This window comes from Rhamphochromis sp. 'chilingali' (genome assembly GCF_963969265.1).
Source record: "Rhamphochromis sp. 'chilingali' genome assembly, chromosome: 3".
NCBI lineage: Eukaryota > Metazoa > Chordata > Actinopteri > Cichliformes > Cichlidae > Rhamphochromis > Rhamphochromis sp. 'chilingali'.
In genome coordinates, this window is record NC_137931.1 from 40,934,810 (window position 1) to 40,957,457 (window position 22,648).

The following is a 22,648-nucleotide window of genomic DNA, read 5'->3' on the forward strand; positions in this document are numbered from 1 at the left end:
ATAACTCAAAGCCAGATGTAAGAGAAGAAGCCTCATTTAAATGTTGGGAGGAAAATTGGGCCTGAGAGAGGTCAGCTAAAAGCCATTTCTGAATGATGTAAACAATTCCGTTTAAGTCTTGTAGCTTTATTGTTATAAAATGTATAACAGTAGTTGGCAGTGTTATAGCTGGGATGATTTTTTAGTGCTTTTAAAAAAAAAAAACCACACACACACAAATTGTACCCTTTTTTAAAAATAAAAAAATATTCAAATGCACAGGTAACGTTTGAATGATTACTTTGTACTACTGATATTGTACATCCATATACAATTCTGCTGTTTAATAATTCAGCAGAGACCCATTTCAACTCTCATACAGACAGTTGTACAGAACTTGATGAAACATAAAAGTCTCTGCGCAATGGCGCTAATGACCAAAACTGAAAACCACAGAGAAGATTCGGGGGGCTTCACTGCAATTGACTTTTTGTCCAAAACAAACTGTAATAATTACGAACTGGGCATGTGGTGTTAATGATGATGTTTTCCTCCCCTACAAACCATATGAAACCTTTGGAAACATTAATATTGGAAGCAGTGGCTTTGTGCGTTGCCTTCAAATACATTTCCCGACTGTGTGAGACATTACTGACTTACTGATTCATAAGTGCATGACAAGACTCTCAAAGTTCCTTTCATGAGCAAGGCAGCATGTTTCAAAGTTTGACACCGAAACTCTTGGATACGCTGCACCTCTGAGTTGTTTCACTGACAGAAATGTACACCCCCACCCTTGACATTACAATGACATTTTTGTCTGTTTCTTATTAAGTGTACAGTATGCTTGGAATCAGAAATGTAGCTACACACCCAAAAAAAGAAAAGAATTACCCCAGTTCACCCTAAATATAAAAATTCTTTTTTTTTTCTTATTGAAGACAGAGGTCCAACTGTTATATTAGTGGGGGTTATGCTTAAAAATAGAGGTATGTATGTAGAAGATGTTTTTTACGGCCACCAGGAAATAAAATAGTGATACAGACAACTGATCAATCATTAAAAATCATTGAAAATATGATCAAAATGCTACATGTCCAGTGTTTTTTATACTATATTTACAAATAAATAGTCCAAAAAGAAAAGGTGTTGGCTGTACACAATCTATTGCACAAAGCTTATTCACAATTTATCATTATACAAAAAAAAATACATATAAAAACATTAACCACCAGTTAAATATCTTTTTAGAGGACATGAGCTGCCTGGTAAGAATATGGAAATGATAGTCAGTGTAGGAAACAGGACACCAATCAAAAGAATTTATAATGCGAAAACCTTTATAGGAACCGAATCTTAGTGGGAGTACACCTATAGGAAGATAATTAGTGCACGAGTCCTGCCTCAGACTGAATTCTACACCTCAGCAGAGTCAAATCTCTGACTCATCATTTATGTATCCCAGACCGTCCAGACTTGAAATGTTGGCCATAGGTGGGAAGTGATGCTCCCCATTCCCTTTGAAGTCAACAGCAGGGTGATTATTATTGGCACTGCAAGGTCCCCCGGATTCAGGCCCCAGGAGCTTTACCTCTGAAGTTCTGTTCAGGATCTGCCTGTACTCGGTTGACTGCCTTCTCGTCTCGCTTTCACTGGGCCGCTGTACAAACTTTAAGCACTCCCAGTGCCCACGGCTCCAGATCATAAATATGACTCCCATCAGAGAGAGGCAAATCAGGGACAGCATGGCCACAGCCACCTGTAGATGAGTTATCCTGCCACTGTCGTTTTGACTCTCAGGAGACGACGGTTTGTCAATGTTATGGCTTGGCACTGGATCTGGTGTCAAATGTATTGTTTTGTGAATAGCTTCTGTGGTACTTGGCACCTCTGTGCCAAAGGTGGGGATGATCCCCGTTGTCGGGTCAGAGTAGAGCTGTAAATGATAAACCGCCACAGTCTGGTTGTATTTTTGTCCGTTTATCTCCTCTACTGAGTCGCAGATATACTGGCCAGCGTCTGTTTCAGAAGCACTCAGGATGAGGAGACCGCCACTGTAGATGTAGTATTTGTTGTTGGAGTGAAGTGTGTGGTTACCGAATCGCCAGTCGGCCACAGCCAAGTTAGAGTGAAGTCGGCACGACAGCTGGATATTGTTCTCTGGAATGAGGACTAATTCGACAGCTGTCACTGGATCTAAAAACACACAAACGCAAGGTTAATTCATGCTCATAAAACTGCTGCCATGTCAGCACACGCTTGATCAAAGGGTGTCAGTGGGTTTCTCTCTATAATATTGTTATTTCTACAATCGAACAACCCTTGTGCTTTCTTGGGTTCTGATTTAACACTAAATAAAAACAACTGAATTTAAAGTACCTAGTGGAGGACACTGTGACACATCTCCCTTCTTGAGACTCTGTATTGTATGTGGGGAGGGGGACAAAGTGTTGACGGAGGAGCACTGCTTGGTGGATAAATCCCAGGCGCAGTACGGATCTCTTGCAAGGATGCAGTCCACACAAGTCTCATAGCGGCTGCAGTTACTGACCGGCATCTGGACTGCACCAGAAGTTGAACCAGCATACACTTGACCCTATAAGTGCACAACCATAAAGACTCATAAATATCAAAAGACTAAAAGTGTTTCACCTTTAGCACAACTGAAGCCTCTTTATTGCCTGTAAGTGCCAAATAGGTGATGACATATTCAAACTAAGATATTAAACAGTATCTCCCAACCAAAACCCCAGCAAACAACCGTAAACTGTGATGATGACGAAACATGTATAATGGACTTGTTATTATATATTACCTCAGTGGATGAGAGGCGCAAGATAGAGATGGGCTCATGGTTTTCATACAGCTGAACCTCCTCGATGATGAACATCTCTCCGTCATAGTTCACAGCCTTCTGAACATAACCGTTTCCTATTACAAAGACAAAAAGCAGAGCCCGTAACTTACACAAGTGTATTTACCCATATCATTTGATGACTCTGCTGCTTAGAACAAATCATAAAAAGCTAATGATTAACCAAGTTATATTTATTGCTTTAAAAGCCTTTACTTTGGTCTCTGCATTTGCAACAGTTTTAGATTTGCTTTGGGCATTTTTTTAGCCAAGATATTACAAAAAAATAGGGACTATAGAAAAGACACACAGGAAATGGTGTGAGGTGGACTCAAACTCAGGCACCTGCAGCCACCTTCAGCAAATGGGTCACCTGCCCAACCAGGTGTTGTGCAGGTGATGCCTTTATAAAGGGGAAAAACTGTGCCATCAGTTTTTTAATGGTAAGCTTATAACTAGAAAACACTTATATGACAATATGACAAATGTCATATTGTTAAAATCTATTGCTAAATTAATGGAAACTAATATGTTCACCTCCTTTAGTTACATTATAACGACAATATAGTTGCGTTAAAGTTGCATAATTCAGTCTTTCTGATAAGTTCTGATCAGATTTAGTGAGAAACATAATCACTGAGGACATTTGTAATTCTGTGTCAGGGAGCCACTTGCAGTGCTCAAACTCTTTCCCAAGTACAATAAACGAATCTCTTTTTAATCAGCATAATTAGGAAAATTAAGTCCTCAAACAAAATTTATGTGGATCACTATGTTTTTTCAGCTGCTAAGCTTCACCCAGAAACAAAAGCCAGTTTCTAAATTTGCTGTTCTGATATCTGATTTTGTTACTTTTCTCCTTCTGTCAAGTTTTAAAGCCATTTAAAAGGTTATGAATTCATTTAAAACTGCAGTATTGAATATTAAACTTTAACTATTTTAAGAATTTTATGTGAGTGACTGTTTAACATTAAAAATAAAACTCAAGTAACACCGGCAGTACTCCAAAGGGGCCTTTCTGAAAAACACAGCTCTTTTTTTACCTGTGCCAATAAACATGACGTTATATTTCTCTCCGTCCAGGCCCTGCACGCTGTCCACTACAATCCGAGTCAGCAGAGCTCCCTTCGTGATCAGCAGCGGGCCTCCTGTCAGTGGCCGAATTGCTTCATCCATTAGAGGACGATCCCTGATGAACTGGAGCGTTTTGTCTGGAAGGTCCAGAGAGCGATTCATCCCCATTTTACGCACCATGTTATTGATGCACTGAAACACAAAAACTGCAATTTAGATTTTTTTTCTTCCACATCTATTTGCGTTTATCTGGTTTTTCAATTGAATTTCTGCATGCAACAAAAGTCTGTAAACGCACCGCTCCTGGTCTGGGGACCGGCACCTCACCGGTGTACATCACCCATTTAATATGAGACGTCTCCACAGCAACAGGGGTTTTAAATTTTCCCTCATTGAAAATATCTCTAATAGCAGATACGCTGTATGCACAAACAGCCGACTTCTGGGATAAGCTCCTGGAAACGCAAAATAACAAGTTTAGGTGAAACACACTGAGACAAGTTCTTATCAGCTGAGTCTCAACAAAATACTAGTTGCAACAGACTTGGTAGTTTTTTTTGTGTGTGTTAACTAAAAGCTCAGGATACTCCTAACATTCCTCAAAGCCAACACCCGCCATGAGCAATAAGAGCCACTGGATTTGTCAGCAAACACTTACGACTGTGGAGTGAAGACAGCATAGAAGACACTCTTCCTCCAGTCCTTGTGTCTGAGAAGGAAGACATCCTGGACAATGGAGGGCAGGCTGGGTTCAGACAGGGAACAATCCAGGCGAGCTTTCAGGAACGACGTCCATTTCCTCTGCAGTGTCCGCTGGCCGCCCATATCCCCCTTTAACACAGATATGGAGCACTCTGTGATGTGTGTGCGTATTGCCTTTAACAACAACCAGACCTGTGTCAGACAGGCCAAGGCTTTTGAACAGACTGTGTTCATTACCTTGCAGACACGGGCCACTCGTGACACTGAAACCTTTCTGTAGAAGTCGTACTCTATGGCATTTTCACTGAAGAACAAGTACACCTTGTCGTTGTCACCATCGGGACTATCAAAGCTCTCATCCACAAAATCCATGTAGACAAAGTTTGGCTCTGAAAACACAAATTGAATTGAATTGAACAAATTGAATTGAACACAGGCAAACGAAAATAGAAGTCAACAGCACCACAAACGCTAAAATGTTCATGGGGTGCTATAAAATTTTAAAAAGAAGGGAGAGGAAGTCACCATTGAGCCAGGAGCTTTTAAACTCGGTACGAAGAGCCAAGTTTGAGCTGCGCAGAACAACAGGCTCAGAGCCCAAGAAGTTGATGGATGTGGCAGAATACAAATCGTTTCCTGTGAGACAGGAAAAAGAGGTGAGTGAAAATTCCTGGAAATCCATTATTCACTTTAAATTGTAACAACATCACATTTATATACAGAAAAATTTGGCATTTCGACAAATCGTAGAGAGAATGCTGAATGAGCAGGTAGCTCTAGCAAATATACTCCGAGCGGTATTTTTCTTATTTATTTAGTGTGTGAAGTGAAATCTGCACACAACTATCAAATCTTCATTCTGTGTCTGCCTCAGACACTCACCAACCATGAGGGAGGAGTATCTCTGAAAGGGATCGAAAGGACACTTGCCCTTCCCCTCCTCCGGCTTTCCCTGCAGCGTCAGCTGTCCTTTAGCAAACGTCTGTCAGAAACAAAGAAAGAGATCAAGCAAAGAGAGAGAAGTTGAGAAAGCTGTGTTTTATTGAGATTGAGGACTGGAACTGGAAGCTTACCGTTTGTTCACATGTTTAAGCAGTTAACTAAACTTGCATACATTTGCATAATAACTCGCTAAAGTGTCCAAACGAAACAAAGGGTTTTACATGGGTTTTCAAAACTCATATCCGGAATCACTTTAATTGTTTCTCTTAAAATCTTCTTCCAGAGTCTGGGGATACATAATGAGCATATTGTCTGCCTTTATTTATTTCGTTTGTTATTATCATAGTGCTGCAGGTTCACATAGCAACAGTTTAACACCCCATTGTGATGCAGCCAAGGCTGCTCAGTCCTCTGAAATTTCAGCATCTTGCCAAAATAAACAGTTTTCCAAGACACCAACAACAGGGGAAGGAAATTTAACTGACGATGACAGGAGAGAAATGTCTCAAAGCGTGCCCATTTACAACACTTCAGCATAAAGCTTAACAAAATTCAATCCCAGTTATTACTGCTTGAATTAAAGCAGACCCTGCACTGCCTTCTGCTCTGTTATGTCTAGAATCTTTCAGCGGTGGATGCAAGTTCAGCATATCTACAGGTAGGCTACTGGCTGCTCAACAACCCTACATTTCAAACAGTGAGAGCAGATTTTCTGAATATGGTCATCTAAGACACACCACCCTAGCTGTGTACCATATACCAGCTGTTCACATTGTTTGTTTGTGAGGGGCAGCCAATGAAATAAAAGCTGGTTAAAGGGAGAGGAGCTTGTTTAAGAGTGTAAGATAAGGTCATCCAGAGCTGCACTAGTACAGGCCAAGAATAAAATATGAAGTTGGAAATGAGTATTACAGGTTCCCTTTAAAGTAAGACGAGTGATATCATTTTCATTGCAAACAAATCAACATGGGAAAGGATAAAAACAAAACTGTGCATCCAAACACACGTACATTAAATGAGGAAATCTATGCCACAGTTTTCATTCATTATAGTAAGTACTGTACTTTATTTTAAGGCAGTCCCTTCTACACTGTAGTACTGAGTACACATGTATTTGGATATAAGAAAAACATCTAACTGTTTTGTGGAGTCACTGAGTTACAAAAAAGAAAAAAAATTAACTTCTACATCTTCAGTAGGAAGGAGCTTTTCATGTGGATCTCCTTAATGGATCTCATGCAAGTGTTACTAGCATCAGTTTACAAGGGGGCAATAAACTAAACTCTTAACTCTTAAAGCCACACTTACCAGATAATCACAGGTCGGGCTAAACGCATTTGTACCACACACATAAATTGTAGAGTCATTCACTCTGTGCAGGGTTCGAATGTAGTTGCGGCATTCCACCTGCAACAAGATCCAGCAGAGAGAATGCCAAGGTCAGAGCTTTGTTAGTTCAGCCGCAAAAACACAAACATACCGCATACATATAGTGACTGCACATGCTGTCCGCAGCTCGCGGTGACCAAAAGGTCAGGGCTGTGCACATGCGTTTTCTTCCTGTGCCTTTATTTGGACTCTCAGCACAAAGATATGAACCAAGTACTTCAAAGAGAATTCCATGTAAAGACATGAAAAGGGGAAAAAAATCATTCTCATATAAATGATTTACACATGTGCTAAGATAAAATGTGAGGGGGGAGTAAACAACTTTCAATCAGTGGTCATCTTTTACAGCTGCAGCAATGCCCCCGAAGTAAAAGTTGTCTAGTGCAAAGCTTTTGTTTTGAACGACTTTACACAAACCTCTGCATTTTTTCCCTTGTACGTGCAGTCCCTCTGCTTATCCTCAGTCACCCGCCAATACACCTGCACCAACAAAACGAAAGAGTCTTGTCAAAGCATTCAGGAATGGTGTTGCAACCACACAGTAGTAGTCCAGTTACAGCTTTCACAATTTATTGTTTTTCGAGACCTGTCAGCGTGCTCTAAAAGCATGAACCGGTTAGCTGGCAAAGCACTCCTCGCCTCTGACTGTTAGACATGTATCTACAACTATGAACAAACAACAGAGTCCAACAGAACCATTATTATTGAAATATCTCATGCAAATGTGCAGTGGTCATGTAGAATGAAATGATGTGTGAGAAAACACTGTACGTAATGTGACCTAACATTTGCCCATAATTCACAGCATCTGAAAGATGTGCAAATATGAAATGTTTCTTCTCTTTATACGACAAACCTGACACAGTGGATTTTAGGGAAGATATTTAATATGCTGTGAATGATATTTGAGACTTTCAGAAAAAAAAATAGAGCAGCCCATCTGACACCAACAACCGTGCCACCTTCCAAGTCACTTAAATCTCCTTTCTTCCCCATTCTGATGCTCGGTTTGAACTTGTCTACATGCCTGAATGCACTGAACTGCTGCCATGTGATTGGCTGATCAGATATTGCCGTTGCACTTAAACAGATACACCTAACAGAACTGCCAGTAAGTGCATGCAATAAATCAGTACTGTATACCAGCCTAGCTGTTGATTAACTATTGATTAACAACCTCTATTATTAGCTATTATCAGCTATTGCTATACTGCAAACCAGCGAGAAACAAAATGCTGTTTACTTCTTTTTTTTTCTTTGTAAAGTACTGAAATATTTCACTGTGTTAAGCCAGTGCTATCACAGCATAACCTAAAAGAAAGTTAAGAACCATGAATACAAATCACATCTAAGCATGATAAGTCCATCTTTGGCAGGGCTACTGATTATTTGAGGAAATGGCTTCAGTGCTGTGGTAAAACATCATAAATGTTTAATGAATCTTCCATTTTTAATCCACAGTGATAAAAAAGTTAACTAATTACTATTTCATCAAACAAAATAAGCAACATGGCAGCTCCAGCGTGTGTATTTTATATGTACATTATCTGACAGCTCTGTTCAGAGTGTACAGACTCCTCATGTTCTTACCGTAGCATTTTTAACTGAGATGTCGCTCATATTCAAAGCATAGATGGCCTCTCTTGCCCCCAGCAGCATCACACCCAGGTCTTCTCTCATCAGCATCGTGGAGTAATTGTAGATCCCCTCTTCCCTGAACAACTTCAGTTCATCTGCACGGAGAAATCTGCATCATACACTGTTTTTTGCTTTATTTACCTCCCACATGTTAGCTACTGTGACTCCATGCAGTAGGAAAAATGCCCCCACAGCAAAAAGCAAAATGCTAATTTACTGAAAACTAATAAACTTGTCCCAGCCAGCAAAAAAAGAGATGTTAAAGTTGCACTACTGGGTCATAAATCACAGTAAAAATATTCAAAACTGCTCTAGCTTCTACTTCTGATTCAGCCCACAAGAAGAAAGAATATGCTAAGAATAATTCTACGACATATTACTGGAGAAGGTGAGAGAATCTCTGACTCACTCTGGTAGGGCACGGTCTTTCGTGGCACACAATAGTCAGTATTGACGGCACTAAAACAAACATGGAGCATCAATCCACAGATGATGCTCAGAGCTAAAAGAAGAGACATGGCTCAGAGTCCGGGTTTGTCTAAGTGTGGAAGAGCTGCAAGATCCAGCTCCGCCACCAAAGCACGAAATCAGAGAAAGATCATGGTCCACAGTGTCAGTCCAGATGTTGTTAAACTGTGGTGATGTCACGGTCCTGGACATGTGCCACTCTGGCATAAGTCATCATATTTGCTTACAGAGACCCTCTAAAGGTGAATCGTTCAGATGTTTAACCGGGAATGTCGAGCGCAGCTACTTGCTGGAAATCTATGTCGGTGTTAGCCTCCAGCGCAGTGCTAACGAGCTGCTGGTGTCCTCTCTGGAAGGAGGAGCAGAAGCCATACTGCTCAGCTAGTGGTGAGGGATGCTGGAGGAGATCATTTTCACGGCAGCCCACTTCTGGAAGAGATATGAAAACATCTATGAAATAATCAAAGAGACCCATGAAATAGAAAACCTGACTTTAATACCAAACCGGGAAATATTACATACATTAAAAGATGGCTACATTCCCTTGAAAATTTTCAATGCAAGCTGGTTTTCCTCCAACACTTTATTTCTTTTCATTTTATCTCTGTTATGCTTGATGATTTTTATGCAGGGCAATATAAATTTAAAATACCCCTACTATTATGCCCTTGCTACCTATTCTTCTCATTTATATGGACTTATGGCCTCTACAAGAGTCACTCTGCATGGCTCACAATTCAAAATAATCCTTTTTATTTTACATTATACTGGGTCCTCATGTAGCCCCCCAGTTCATCTACTGCCTGAAACAAGCACTTTAGCTCCCTTTGTATATCTAAGTTTATCTAAGTGACAGCAAGCAAGACTGGGAAAAAGAGGACCACTTAAGATGAACACTTTGTTCGTTTCCTGGAGAACTTCCGTCTTTCTTTCCTTCTTTTTTTTTTATTAATTTGGGTTGCTCAAAAGAGCCAGATTAAAAATAAGCAACACCTTTCAAGTTAAAGATAGTAGTGAAAATACTAAGGTGGGGAAAAGTGTCATAAATGAACATGTTCTGTTTGCTGACCGTTAAATCCTGAAGACCCAGACAGTATGCTAAACAGAGACAAATATAACCATGTTTTTCTACCAGAGATGTCTGGCACCACTTACAGCTAAAGCTATGACAACTCATAACAGTAAACTTCACAAAGGAAGCTGATGTTAAGTGAAATTCTGCAGAGTGCCATATACTGCCCACCCACCCACCCCCACTCTCTCTCTTCCTCCTGCACTCTCTGTATCTTCCTGTCCTCCTCCCTGATAAGAACCTGCTTCCTCTGGACTCAGCAGGGTTCAAGCAGCAGCGGGGATCAGTTCAGGTTTGGGCATGCATGCAGATCACGGTAATTCACAGCTCACGAACTCCATCCCTACCCTGGGATTCATGTGGAATCGAGACTTACCACTTCTTTGGCGAGATTCACTCTCTGTGTTTTGACAAGCTGAGCGATGCAGCCTCATTCAAAATTCATCAAGGCACTTTAACTCAGAATAACACACAGAGCATATTCGAGACCAGATTCGCAAGGTAAAAAAAAGAAGAAGAAGAAATAAATAAAATGGGGTGTGCAGTACACAGCTGCTTTGCATGTGCTATTCAGATTTAAGTAAAAGTAAAAAGTAAAGATGCATCTTTTGAAACACCGTACAGTCCTCGCCTGTTGACAGAAATGAAAAAATGACAGTATCTATATTTCCTTGAGAGACAGCTAAGCGTTAACTCCCCTGGGTCTTTGAGCAGTCTGGGTTGTGCATTTTGCAGCTAACCTGCTGTGCTCCCACCCTGTTGTTAGTTGACACAGTGGGACGAGCTGCTGCATGTACAGGACTGCCCCTGTGTTGTCAAAGAGGTGACATGTTGCATGCTTTTTACCACAGCCTGTTGGGGGCTGAGGGTACTGTGGGTTAAGCGCCACAGCTGAACGGAATAACTGAAGGTTGTTTTTCAGAGGTTTTGGCAGATAGGTCATGATGGCACAGACAGGTAGGCATGGCCACAATAACAATACAACACGCAACAGTCGTCCTTTCCTCTGGCTCTCCCACACTTAACATAGCGTAAGGTGTGACAGTGCACTGCTGAGGGATTTACAACACATATGATGCAGATTTCCATTCGCAATGGGGCCCTTAGGTTATGTTTAGTCTGGAAGTCGCTTAATGAATTGACAAAAAATTATATAAATCCTAAAAGTCTGAGAATTTGAAAGTAAAAAGGCCCCACTGCTTTATCAGTGGATTGTACGTTATTAATCTAAACGCATTAATTAGTTATTTATCGCATTAATTTGCCTCCTAAGGCAGGAGAACAAGCTGAAATTGCATCTTCATTAGCTAGTCACTAAGATAATGTTGTCTGTATCCATTTAGTGATCCCCGAGAAGCACACGCAGTTTATTTATTAAACGTGTACCTCCACAAAAAAACAAAAAAGCCCTATACCTTGCTACAGATAAAATCAGTGTTTGACTGCAGGCTAACAAAACAAAGAGTGTAGAAAAATGAAAATTTGTTGTCATTCTTTGTTTATTTATAACTAGAAACAACACCTCTTACATTAGAGGTAGATAGCCCGTTAGAAGTGCAGCTTTTAATATTTTGATATAAAAATGTGTTTTGTTCATGTCTTTGGTCGTTGCTTCTCTTGCATGTGAGCGCACGCTGATGCATGTTCAGACTTTGACATTAGTAAATGTGCTGAAAGCTTCTCTGATCTTACCAAAAAGAAAAATCAGATTTTGTTCACTGCGTACGAGCAGGGTTTGTGACACCGCGAGTAGCTTGGAAAAAACAATCGCAGTCAAACGGGAGATACGAGTTGTATTGAAATCAAAAAAATAAGGGAAGAAGGAAGTAAAGATTTCATTTATTTTAAGAGGTGCCGCACCTTTCAGGATTTATTTTTCCTTGGAAACGAACATTAATTTTACATTTCAGATTCGTGTCAAGGATTTCTTTAGAATGCTTTTTTATTTTTAATCAGGAAAGACACAGCAATGGACTGTTTGACCTTTTTTGTCATGCACACGGTTGCATAACACCTCTGCTCTACATAATGGCTTACTAGCAATACAGCCCCTAAGACTTTATGGCTTATTACACAGTGGCCTTTTATCAGTAGCACACCTTTATTAGTTCTGGTAAGTAAAACTGGACCTAAGATGTTTTAACACTACATTTTAAATGGTGAGCCATTTATTAACATTAAAGGATTTGACCTTTTGTACAGTGAACCCCAGCTTTTTTGATTTCCTCTTGTTTATTTGACACCTTAGTGACAAAAACAAAAATAAACCGCCATCAGCGTGGGTGTGCTCTTCACTGAGGCAAAAGCTATGTCATGGCAGACTAGTGTACTATTATTTTTCATAAGGGCACGATGAAAATTCCAGTACGGCCAGCAAAACCTGCTCACGGACCCGTCACTGAGCACGCAACTTCATTATGCAGCTCTGAAAAACTTGATATTCCCTTTGTGTCAGACTATAGAGCAAATCTATAGTATTCACTCACTGACTAATACTGCTCACACAGACAGTATACAGAACCTGCATGCAATGAACAACACTTTCTAATCTCTATACTTCTTTTGCTTCTGTTTAAAATCACTGACATTTAAAGTCTGATCTGAGGTCAAACAGTACTCACAGAATTAACAAGATTGTGACTAAAACTGTTCCCTTGCATCTCCATACATCTAGATGTAAATGTCAGCATGTACCTTCCTACCAAGCAACATTCTAAAAGGGTTAGCACAGGGACTCCAAGTGGGTTTTTACTCATCAATCGGTACAACACGAACAACTGTGGGTTCAAAAGCTGCACATGAACGAGTTCAATGCGCCGAAGAAGCCTGGCAGCAGTATCTCAAGACACTGGAACCACTTGAAGCATGGGGATATTTATAGCCTCTTTAGGAGCCTCCACGCCATCTCCAAAAACCTCTACAATGGATTCTCAACACAACTGCGTGCTGATAACAAAGTAAAAACCTCATGCAGCAGCAGCGTCTGAGACGTGCTCAGACTTGCATGCTGTTGTCATCCCTGTGAGTCATAATACATCCAAAAAGCAGTCAGTCAAACAGCTGGAGTGAGCCATGACTGCTTTGGTGTACGCTTTAAATGACGGCACTACGCTGAGCTCTATGGGTGAGGTCCCCTTCGGCAGTAACTGATTTACCTCTGGCCTGACAAACTGTTATTCAGGTTTGATTCTGTTTGAGTCACTGGCCGACTGGTTGGTCGTCTACTGCCTCTTTCTACGTCTTGTTGCCATTTGGGCGTAAGCTGAGCTGTCCACTGGCAGGCCAGCTGGTGAGCTGGCTGTGATACAGTATTTCAACAGCACACCGGCCTAAACAGGAAAGTGCCAGTGGGAGGGTTTTCACCCCTGACACCCTGTGTGTCACAGACTGTTGTTATTCACTGGAAAACACACCCCAGTTCAGCACCGGGTTATATTTTTGCAAGCTCACATTTGCTTAAAAAAGAAAAAGCCCCCCTTCTTTTATCACAATGACAGTAGCTTCCCACCTTTTGTTTTGATATGCAGGAGGATTGTAATTAGCTGAGAGCAATACTTCAAAAACATGCAGCATGTACAGTTTTTAAGCTACGGCCCAAATCAGTGAAACTGCGCCAGAGCACAACTGACAATATCATTAACTGGAATGAAAGTGACAACTGAGCAACACAATAACAAAAGCAAAAGCCTGTTTAATAAGATACTGACTTTTGTTTTGACATATCAATTGTTATTGAGTCAAAATGCACGCATGAACGCATGCACGCACGGAGAAAAACACACACACACCCAGGCAAGTCTGTGCAGGTCGTAAAGTGTGGGGCGCTCCTCTCTTTAGATTTAAAAATCAACACCAAGAATTTACTTCACAACTCTTACATTGTTTTTTAGAAAAAGGGTGTGTGTTTTTTTAAACCAGTGCTATCAGCTCAGTGTTTCACTTTGGCCAAACAGCCACCAAAAACCAGAAGATAATTTAGATTATAATACCATAAAACATTACAGAGGACAAAAAGGAGCAAAATACAGAGAATTCATGTCTCACTTTATTTTAATTATCACTGAATTAGTTCTTTCAGCTTTCTTAGAAACACTAAGGTGTATTCTTACTGGGATGGCAAGAGAATCTTGATGTTTTTGTAAACCTTCACTTACTGCCATTACGATGTTATTATTCATTTCATTTTAAATCCAAGAACTGTCGTGTTGATAAACTGCTATGTGCAATATGCCTTCTGCTTTCTGAGCTTAGACCTTAAAAACCTGGTGCCAGCCAGTTACGATGTGACAACCATAAAGATGTTTTTCCTGTTGTGGTTTCCAAGACTTATCTAATCTCTGAAAGCCACTTTGCTGACTGTCTGAGTCGAAAGCAGTGGTTTTCAAACTGGGGGCACAGACTTAAAAGAAGATGGGTGGGGGTAATCTGATGATCAATATGCAAAGAAAGAGCATGTTGGGAAAACAAGGGTTTGCTGACGCTGTCCTGCTGACCTTCACTAAAAAATTAACTAGCTTTCTTTTTTGTCCTTGTTATTGTTAATGATTGATAACAAATCTGAGTCACCTACTGATTGGGGGTGGGGTGGGGGGGGGGTCATGCTTGGATAGGCTTGAGAACCGCAGTTTATGAGAATCTGATTGCGAACTATAAGAAGTTATCTGTCAAATAAACTCCAAAGTTCTTTTGGAGATGAATCATATACATGCAATCACAGTGAAACAGACACAATCTGCATCATCTCCAGCTTAGAGCAATGTAAGTGCTATTATCAGCCATGAACCCACTTAATGTAGCTGCAGTATGACAGCTACAATCGGGCAATCCCCAGAGCAAGTGAACTGAAAGCCTTTCACTTCGTCTATCGTCTGCTCACTGAGCCACACACACTCACACTGGTACAATTCTCACCATCACTAAACCTCCACCACAAATGCCCTCGAATATCCGCTTCACCCCCATTTAACATCAAGTTCGGTTCAGTGATAATGTGCATACAATGAAAATTTGCTGCTTTTTAATAAATTATTTGAGAATGTGTGAATTATTGATGCAGCAGTATTGATTTTTCTTTTTTTTTGTAGCTCTGTGTGCGCAGAGAAACGTTTCCCAAAGATTAAACATGCTGATGCTTCCTTCTGCGCACTATATTTAAGAACTGATTCATGTCTCTGAAGTCTGTGAATTATATGCTTGGTTTCCAGCGGAGGAAAAAATAAATAAAAATCTGTGTGCTTAAGCTTTATAAAACAGCTTGGCTCGCGATTCAAAGCGTTTTCTCCTCCGGATCCAACCACACACTCGCTCCCGTAGCGCTGCTATATCTAATCCTGAGGGCTGCAGGGAACGCGCGACCCCTCCAAGTTTGATGAGCGCGTCTCTCTCAGTGTAACACTATCCGTGCATCTACTGGTGCAAGAGTTTGTAAGTATATCCTACTACTGCTTACTCTAACGCCCCGCTGCTATTATTAGATTAGGATATCCTATAATCTTAAGGTAAGTCAGAGAATTTGCAGTGCGCTGTCTCTGCAACCTCTCCACCCCTCAGGTTGGCAATCCAATTCCCACAACAAGCCCGAGCGCAGTGGAAAAATAACACGCCCAATGGGAAAAACCTGCACCAATAACAAAAAAGGAAAGAAAAAAACGAGTCAGCGGGCTAACTCGCACTTACCAGTAGTTAGTTTTAATATTAAACCGCTCAGAGTGCCGATGTCTTTCCCGTCTTGAATCCAGCTCCGCTCTTTCTTTCCCTGCTCCACCTGTAACGTTCACTCCACGTCTAATTCCTGCAGGGAGTGATTATCCGACAGGCAGCTCTCAGCGGTAGGCAGCGCCTGATCACGTCACGTGTTTGATCGCACCTTTACTTATATAGGAGCCGCTGGGCTTCGCGACCGAGCAGATAGCAACGACATAGTCCTGTTAATGTTCCCAAGTGCGGACTTTTGGTTTGTTTGGAAATGTTAAGTCGACTTAATAAGTATTTTATCAGAGGACGTATTAAAGTGTTAGCCTAAGCACGACAGAAAGCCACGTTTATTTTGAAAATAAAAAGAAGGACACAGTCCATATATAAGAAATTAACGTTTTAGTCTCCTTTAAAAAAATAATACAAAAATATACATATGTGTGTATAAATCTTCTCCATACTCCATTCAAAAGCTATTGGAAACATTTCCAAATATTCAGTATTCATCATATTCAATATTAAGTAATACAATACAAAAATTAAGGGAACAAAACCATGAATTTACACATTCAAACCGCATTCATCATCTGCCATCTAGTGGCTCATAAAAGCTACTTCACCTGCGCATTTTAAAAAACGTACAGTTTGAATGAAAAAACCCTAAACCAGTAATCCAGATGAACAAAATGTAGATCCGACAATAATGAAAGGGGAAAGTTTCTTTCAGTGTCCCGGTGAAATTAGCTGTGAGGACCTTTGCTGGCATTAGTTTGTGAGATCCGTGACTTGTTCAGTGTCTATATCTCCGTTTGCCTTCGTCGTATCTGCTGGCAGGACTCGGGGTCCGCGGGTCTTGAAAGGAAGAAGCTGCCTTCAGGCTGACCGCCGCTGCGCTCATGGACGGCCGAGGTGAAGGCTGTTTGTTGGGGGTGTTTGCATAGATGGGCTCTTCTGGTGGACGAAAGGCAAATACAGAATCAATGGCATATCATTTAATTAATGTATATCTGCATTTGAGCTGTAGGACAATCTGTAGAACAAAAGCTCAGAGGGATTTTTTTTTTTTTTTTTTTTGCTTATCATTTGGCTGATTAGACTTTAACGTAGTAATCAAACATCACTGAGACCAAAATGCAGGAAAAAAAATACAGTTTTACCCTAAAAATGTCCTTATTTAGTTTTATTCGTTGAATTAGCTAATTTTGATTATTGTGCAGTTGACTAATTGTTACACACTGCAAAAGAAGCTATTTAGATCCCCAACCACAATGAAAACAGTGATGAAATACAGTGTAAACACATAACACTATTTATTTACGTCTTTATTTCCTTTTTTCCAGATTTGTATATTTGTAGATTTATATATATATATATATATATATATATATATATATATATATATATATATATATATATATATTTTTTTTTTTTTTTTTTTTTTTTTTCTAAATACTTTTCATATGTATGCAGTGCTGCAGAAACTGTGCACCCCACCCCTCCTTTCTTCTCAAATATGTTTGCACTGAGTAGGAGATGCTCTGTATGTCATTGTACATCTGTATAGTGACAATAAAGGAATTCTGTTCTAGTCTATTCAGTGATGAAATACAGTGATCTACAATAAAGACTGATTTCTGTGCAAGTAACTAAATAACATGACCTTATTTTTCATATGTAGTATGTCAGCATCAATTATCTGATCATTTGATTTTTAGAGAAAGACTGCAAGTCACGTCAGATGTTGTCCGTCCAAATCTTTATATATTTGAATATACATAGTATTAAGAGTCAATATACATCTTGTTACTACAAATGCTTTACATATTTTATTATCAACTTAATACTAAAGTGGTTTTGCAATTTAAAAATTGATCAGGAGATGTAAACTTGAAAGTTTCCTAACAAAAGAAAAAAAATAGTTTAAGATGGGAATTATTCAAATGTCAAATATTTATTTTTAATTGTAATTCATTTCTATTTTAACAGAATATCCTTTCTGCCCCGAAAACTGTACATTTGGAACCACGTGTAAGTTTTTCTCACGCTTTTCAAAAAAAAATGCTGTCACTGTAAATTTAATCTTGACATTTTTTACTGAAAGGCAAAACATTTTGCAGTGCAAACATTCATTTGTACTGCAAAAACACAAGTGTTGACTCAGTGAAATCACTTGACTATGATTCAAAAGTAAAAAGATTCATCAAATTAATACATCAAAGCCTTTCAAGTTAAAGTTCACTTACAGTCAAGATAGTTAAATGTCAAAGAAACAGAGTCAGTACCAAAGTCCCCTGGAATTTCTGTATTTAATTTCTCACTGCGACACAGATGTGCTAGTCATAACTATAAAATAACTAAGATTATACATTTTTAGGTTTTGTTTTATTTATTTTTATATTTATTTTTACTTTTGTGTTTTCAGTTCAGTTTAGTTTCAAAAGTCAGTTTGGTTGTTAGTTTTTGTTGTTTTAAAATTTCAACTTTCATCTCATTTTTATTCATTTCAACATTAATATTAGCTCTTATTGTTATGTTGCAGGTGCTGTTTGACATATTAAAAGATTGAAGTTCAGAATGGTACAGCGATACCCGAGGGGTGCCCGAGTCACAATAGGCATAAGCACTCGCGTCCCCTTGTGCTGGTTATATTGACAAATGTGGCCAAACTTACAAAATACTTAACTAAAATTAATTTCCTTTATATTTTTATTGTATATGATATCGTTTCAATACCTTTTTCTAAAGCAGAGGTTTGCTTTTTATTGCCGGTAACTCTCTTTTTTCCCTCATTCTCCTCAGTAGTATACTTTAATACATTTTCTCAGTAACACAATACTCCAAACAACAATTTGTGTCAATCAGAAACCACCTTGCCTGGGTCATACGTGTGATTTTACAGCTGTTTGGCAGTACTTTCAAAGCTTCACTCTACATCTGTTTTTTCTCCTTCCTCTGTGGCCATCAATGGTGGCCAAACAACCACATGTACTTGCACAAGCTGCTGGTTGCCTACATAAAGAACTGCTTTGTCCTCTGTGGTTTAAAGTTAGTTTAAAAAATGTGTCAATGACTTAAATCTGTGAGCTAAATACAATCTTATGATGACGAGTGGGACTGAAGTCAGAAGTTTTAAACTTAATTTTTTGTCAGTTAATGGACAGAAAAAATGAGTTTTGGAAAAAACATAGTTTTCCAATCATAATAATACCAGTTTTATAGTCAAACCACTTGTAAGGGCTTCAATAATCATGAAACAGCTCAGTTTATTTTGCCTGTCAAATATGGACACTACAGAAATCTATCTGTAAGTAGTAAAAGTGCTGGTTGATGCAGATGTGGATGGGCTTTTTCAGCTTTGCCTGTGTTTTATTTCTGCAGATATCTGATATTAATAACAGTGCTGATCACTTGTCTACAACCAGATCTCAAAGTGTTTACCTCGAGCTCTGCTTCACAAAATAAACTGCGGTCCTTGTCTCTGATGTCTGCTAGAAATTAAAATCTTTTTCTTAAGTGAAACCGCACAGGAGGAGAAGACATCTATTAGTGACAGCAGAGTTTGTCTCACGGTGTGCTGTCAAACCACACTAACCACTTTCTTGCTTAGTTTGTGTCCATCAGCCACTACTTGGGAAGGTTTCTGCAATCATAAAAACGTCTTCTCTCATATAAAAAAATGAGAGGTTTTCTTCTTTTAAATGCAAATATTTGCAAGGAAATGAATCAGCCTGTACTGTATGCAGTGTAGATTTGAAGTGACTGTAGATCTTGTGACGTTATCTTGTGTGATAATTTGCTTTTTTGTTGCTTGACCTCTTTTTCTTATAAAGCAACTTTTATCTCAGGCTAGCAGCTTCTGTTGCATACAGCTGAAGCACAGCTTATCTGCAATCTGTATAGACTGTCGATGATTATCTAAACCTTCACAATGAAAAGAAATAGCACTACCTCTATTCTCTTGTCTTCTTGAGAGCAGGACACATGTGACCGTCAGGATGAACAGGATGAAAGAGGATGCTCCCAACACCACCCATATCCACCAGTTGTCACTCAGGGCAGGAGGGTCTGCGGGAGGAAAAGTTTGCCCTGAAATGTGAACGCATTTAACTTACAAGTAACTCTCAACTTACACCATGGATACAATAAAATGGATTGTTGCGTTATGTGATCACTTTAAAAGATATGCAGTCGTTACGTCAGCCCTTTTTATGTAAAGGTCCACGCACTTCCTGTGAGCAGTACGCATCTGACAGGACGAATGTGAGCACTTTGAAACAGTTTTGACTCATCAGCTAGAGCTTTTATCCCCTGTGTAAGTGGACAAATGACACCCACGCAGAGCGACACTGAATGGAAAATCTACGCAGCTCAGTATCTCCTGGGTCCTGAAAATGTCCTATGCCTTTTGAGAACTGCATACATGCGCTCTCTCTCATACATGCACACACCTTTAATATTCGTCACATTTGACGGGTACGTTGTAACGTCACTGTCCGCTGTCGTGGAGGAAACAAAATTATATGAGAAACATTCATTGCAAGCCAGGACATTTAGATTAGTTATGCATTCATTCACGACAAAAAAGCAGGTGTTAAGGTGTTTGTAAGCGGCATATAAACATGTAATGGTTTATAACACATTAATGTTAAAGGTGAGTTGAAGTGGATGCTGGTGTATTTATTAACATAAAAATGATGTCTCCATACTAACAGAGGAAGTTGTTGACAAATATAGATTACCTGATAAAAAGTAAAGTGCTTTTTAGCATTTATTAAATGCATTTATTAAATGTTTGTATACTGCTCAAAAAAAGTTATACAAAAGACTTAAAGTCAGAAATTACCAGTTTTATAAGCCAGAAGTGATACTTACAAACATTTACTTCTGTTCCATTGCTGCGAATTTCTGTTAAACTGGGAATCTCTATTGTGACTTTGCAGAAGTACCATCCACTGTGGTTTGTATTAACGTTTGACAAAATGCAGGTCTTTCTTGAGTCTTGTTCAGTTTTGTTAGTAAAGATATTTTCACAGTCTGAAATTGACTTGCTGGCAACAAATCCAGATTTGCTGAAAAACCATGAAATTCGATATCGCTCATATTTCTCAGTGTTCAAAAAGCAGTACAAAGCCAGGTCTGATCCAGATGGAACTCTCACTGTTCTTGTTTCATTCAGAAATACAGCAGTTTGACCTGATATCACCATGGCTGTTGTTGCCACTGTAAATAGAAAAAAGAAGATATTTTACTTTTTGAATCATAAAATAGTTTATGTAGACAAAAACTACAGACAGGCAACTGAGTTTCGTCTTCAGGAAACATGCACTTTGCGTTTAGCATGACACTTTTTTTATTTGTACAACTGTGTGTAATCTTTTTTTAATCTGTTGAATATAAAGTCAGGAGTCTTACCTGTAAGTAGCATCAGAATCAACTGCTTCAGCGACATTTCCATCTTATCGTGTGAGCAGTGGTCTTCTAATCGTCAGTGTCATCCTGTCTTAGCAGCCTGCCTTTCTGCACATCTGACAAAGCCAGACGTAGAACTGATGTGTGGGCGGTTGGGTTGGTGGGAGGGAGGAGTAGGGTTTTTTTCTTTTTTTCTAATACTGCTCAGTGTCAGTCAGTTACTTTTACTATTGGAGATTTAGGCAGACACGGCAAATGAAGATGGAAACTGACGTATAGGCTTTCTAAAGAAAGACAGAATTATTGACCAGACACACCAACTCATTTTTTATACCTAACAGTTTTAGTCACATAAAGCAAACCTGACTACTACTCTTAGGCCTTTCTATAAAAAAAAAAAATATATATATATATATACCCTGCATTGCTCTGCACCTTGTGAATTCCTCAGTGATATAAATGTACATTTGCTGACTTTCTTGCTGTCACCAAATATAAAAAACATGAGGATGATGTGAAGGGGTTGTGAAACCCCTGTGGGTTTTAAGTGCAAGGGTGCTAAAACTCTACTCGCCTCGTCTCCACACCGTCTTACTAGAAAAGTAACATCTGGCTTCCTGTGACAAGACACAACTAAGCAAAATGGCTTGATGAACTTTCTGATCCAGTCTACAACCACAATCTTGACAAAAAGAAAGAGATTCAACTCATATATATTACATATATTAATTTTCTTGCATTGTTGTTTTATAAAGTGAACACAACAAAAGGCTTAAAGAACACAACAGTGTGGGTGGCATTTTGCATTCAGGTGTTTAAAGTGTAAAGCCGTGCTGCATTGATTTGCTCTGAAAACTAATCTTTAATTCACTAACATTATAGCAGGTGTCAGTGTATTATTTGTTCCTGACAGTGAAAGAAAGAAAAAAGGCCACAAGACGAGACATCTGAAGGTTGCAGGGGGTGTATAGCTTCTGAAACCTCAACCCTATGATCTTTTTTTTGTCTCTGAAAGTAGGTCCTGTTTGTAATGCAAGAAAAGAAAGAATCTTAAAATCATTTATTTAGTAGGACTCTGTGAACACAATACACTTCATCTTTTATGCTGTTATATATGAAATGATAATAAAATTCGGACCATTTTCTAATTACTGGTGTGGTTTTTCATAAGAAACGCATGTCGATGCATAAAAGCAAAAGAAAAAGACAAAAATTACTGTAAAAAATGTTGCGCTTTGAAACAGCTGCGGGGTTGTTGTTTTTTTAATCAAACATAATGCAAAATTTACTTAGTATACTGATCAGAATCAAGAAATGTTACCAACATTTAGGTTTTAGGGGAGCGATACTTAAAAGGGTTTTTTTTTCTTTCTATTTAGAGAACCAGTGCAGCTAAGTCAGAGTGGGTCTTTTGTTTGCTGCTGAGC

The 22,648-nt window shown here is 39.2% G+C and overlaps 1 protein-coding gene across 2 annotated transcripts; it reads right to left on the bottom strand.

Annotated features, from left to right (window-relative positions):
• Positions 1–812: 812 nt before the first annotated feature.
• LOC308393792 (semaphorin-4E) lies at positions 813–15,912 on the bottom strand. 2 transcript variants are annotated; one of them, XM_080877797.1, is made up of 14 exons: positions 15,795–15,912; positions 8,988–9,475; positions 8,531–8,673; positions 7,358–7,420; positions 6,860–6,958; positions 5,492–5,591; positions 5,135–5,245; positions 4,847–4,998; positions 4,566–4,738; positions 4,206–4,362; positions 3,877–4,099; positions 2,795–2,910; positions 2,359–2,575; positions 813–2,175 (listed from the first exon to the last, which is right to left on the bottom strand). In XM_080877797.1, exons 2-14 carry the CDS (start codon positions 9,094–9,096, stop codon positions 1,412–1,414), a joined length of 2,427 nt encoding a protein of 808 aa, XP_080733923.1. In that variant the 5' UTR covers positions 9,097–9,475; positions 15,795–15,912; the 3' UTR covers positions 813–1,411. The 2 variants fall into 2 exon arrangements, with proteins under 2 accessions (XP_080733923.1, XP_080733924.1); XM_080877798.1 differs by having other exon boundaries at positions 8,988–9,472; positions 15,795–15,909.
• Positions 15,913–22,648: the final 6,736 nt, after the last annotated feature.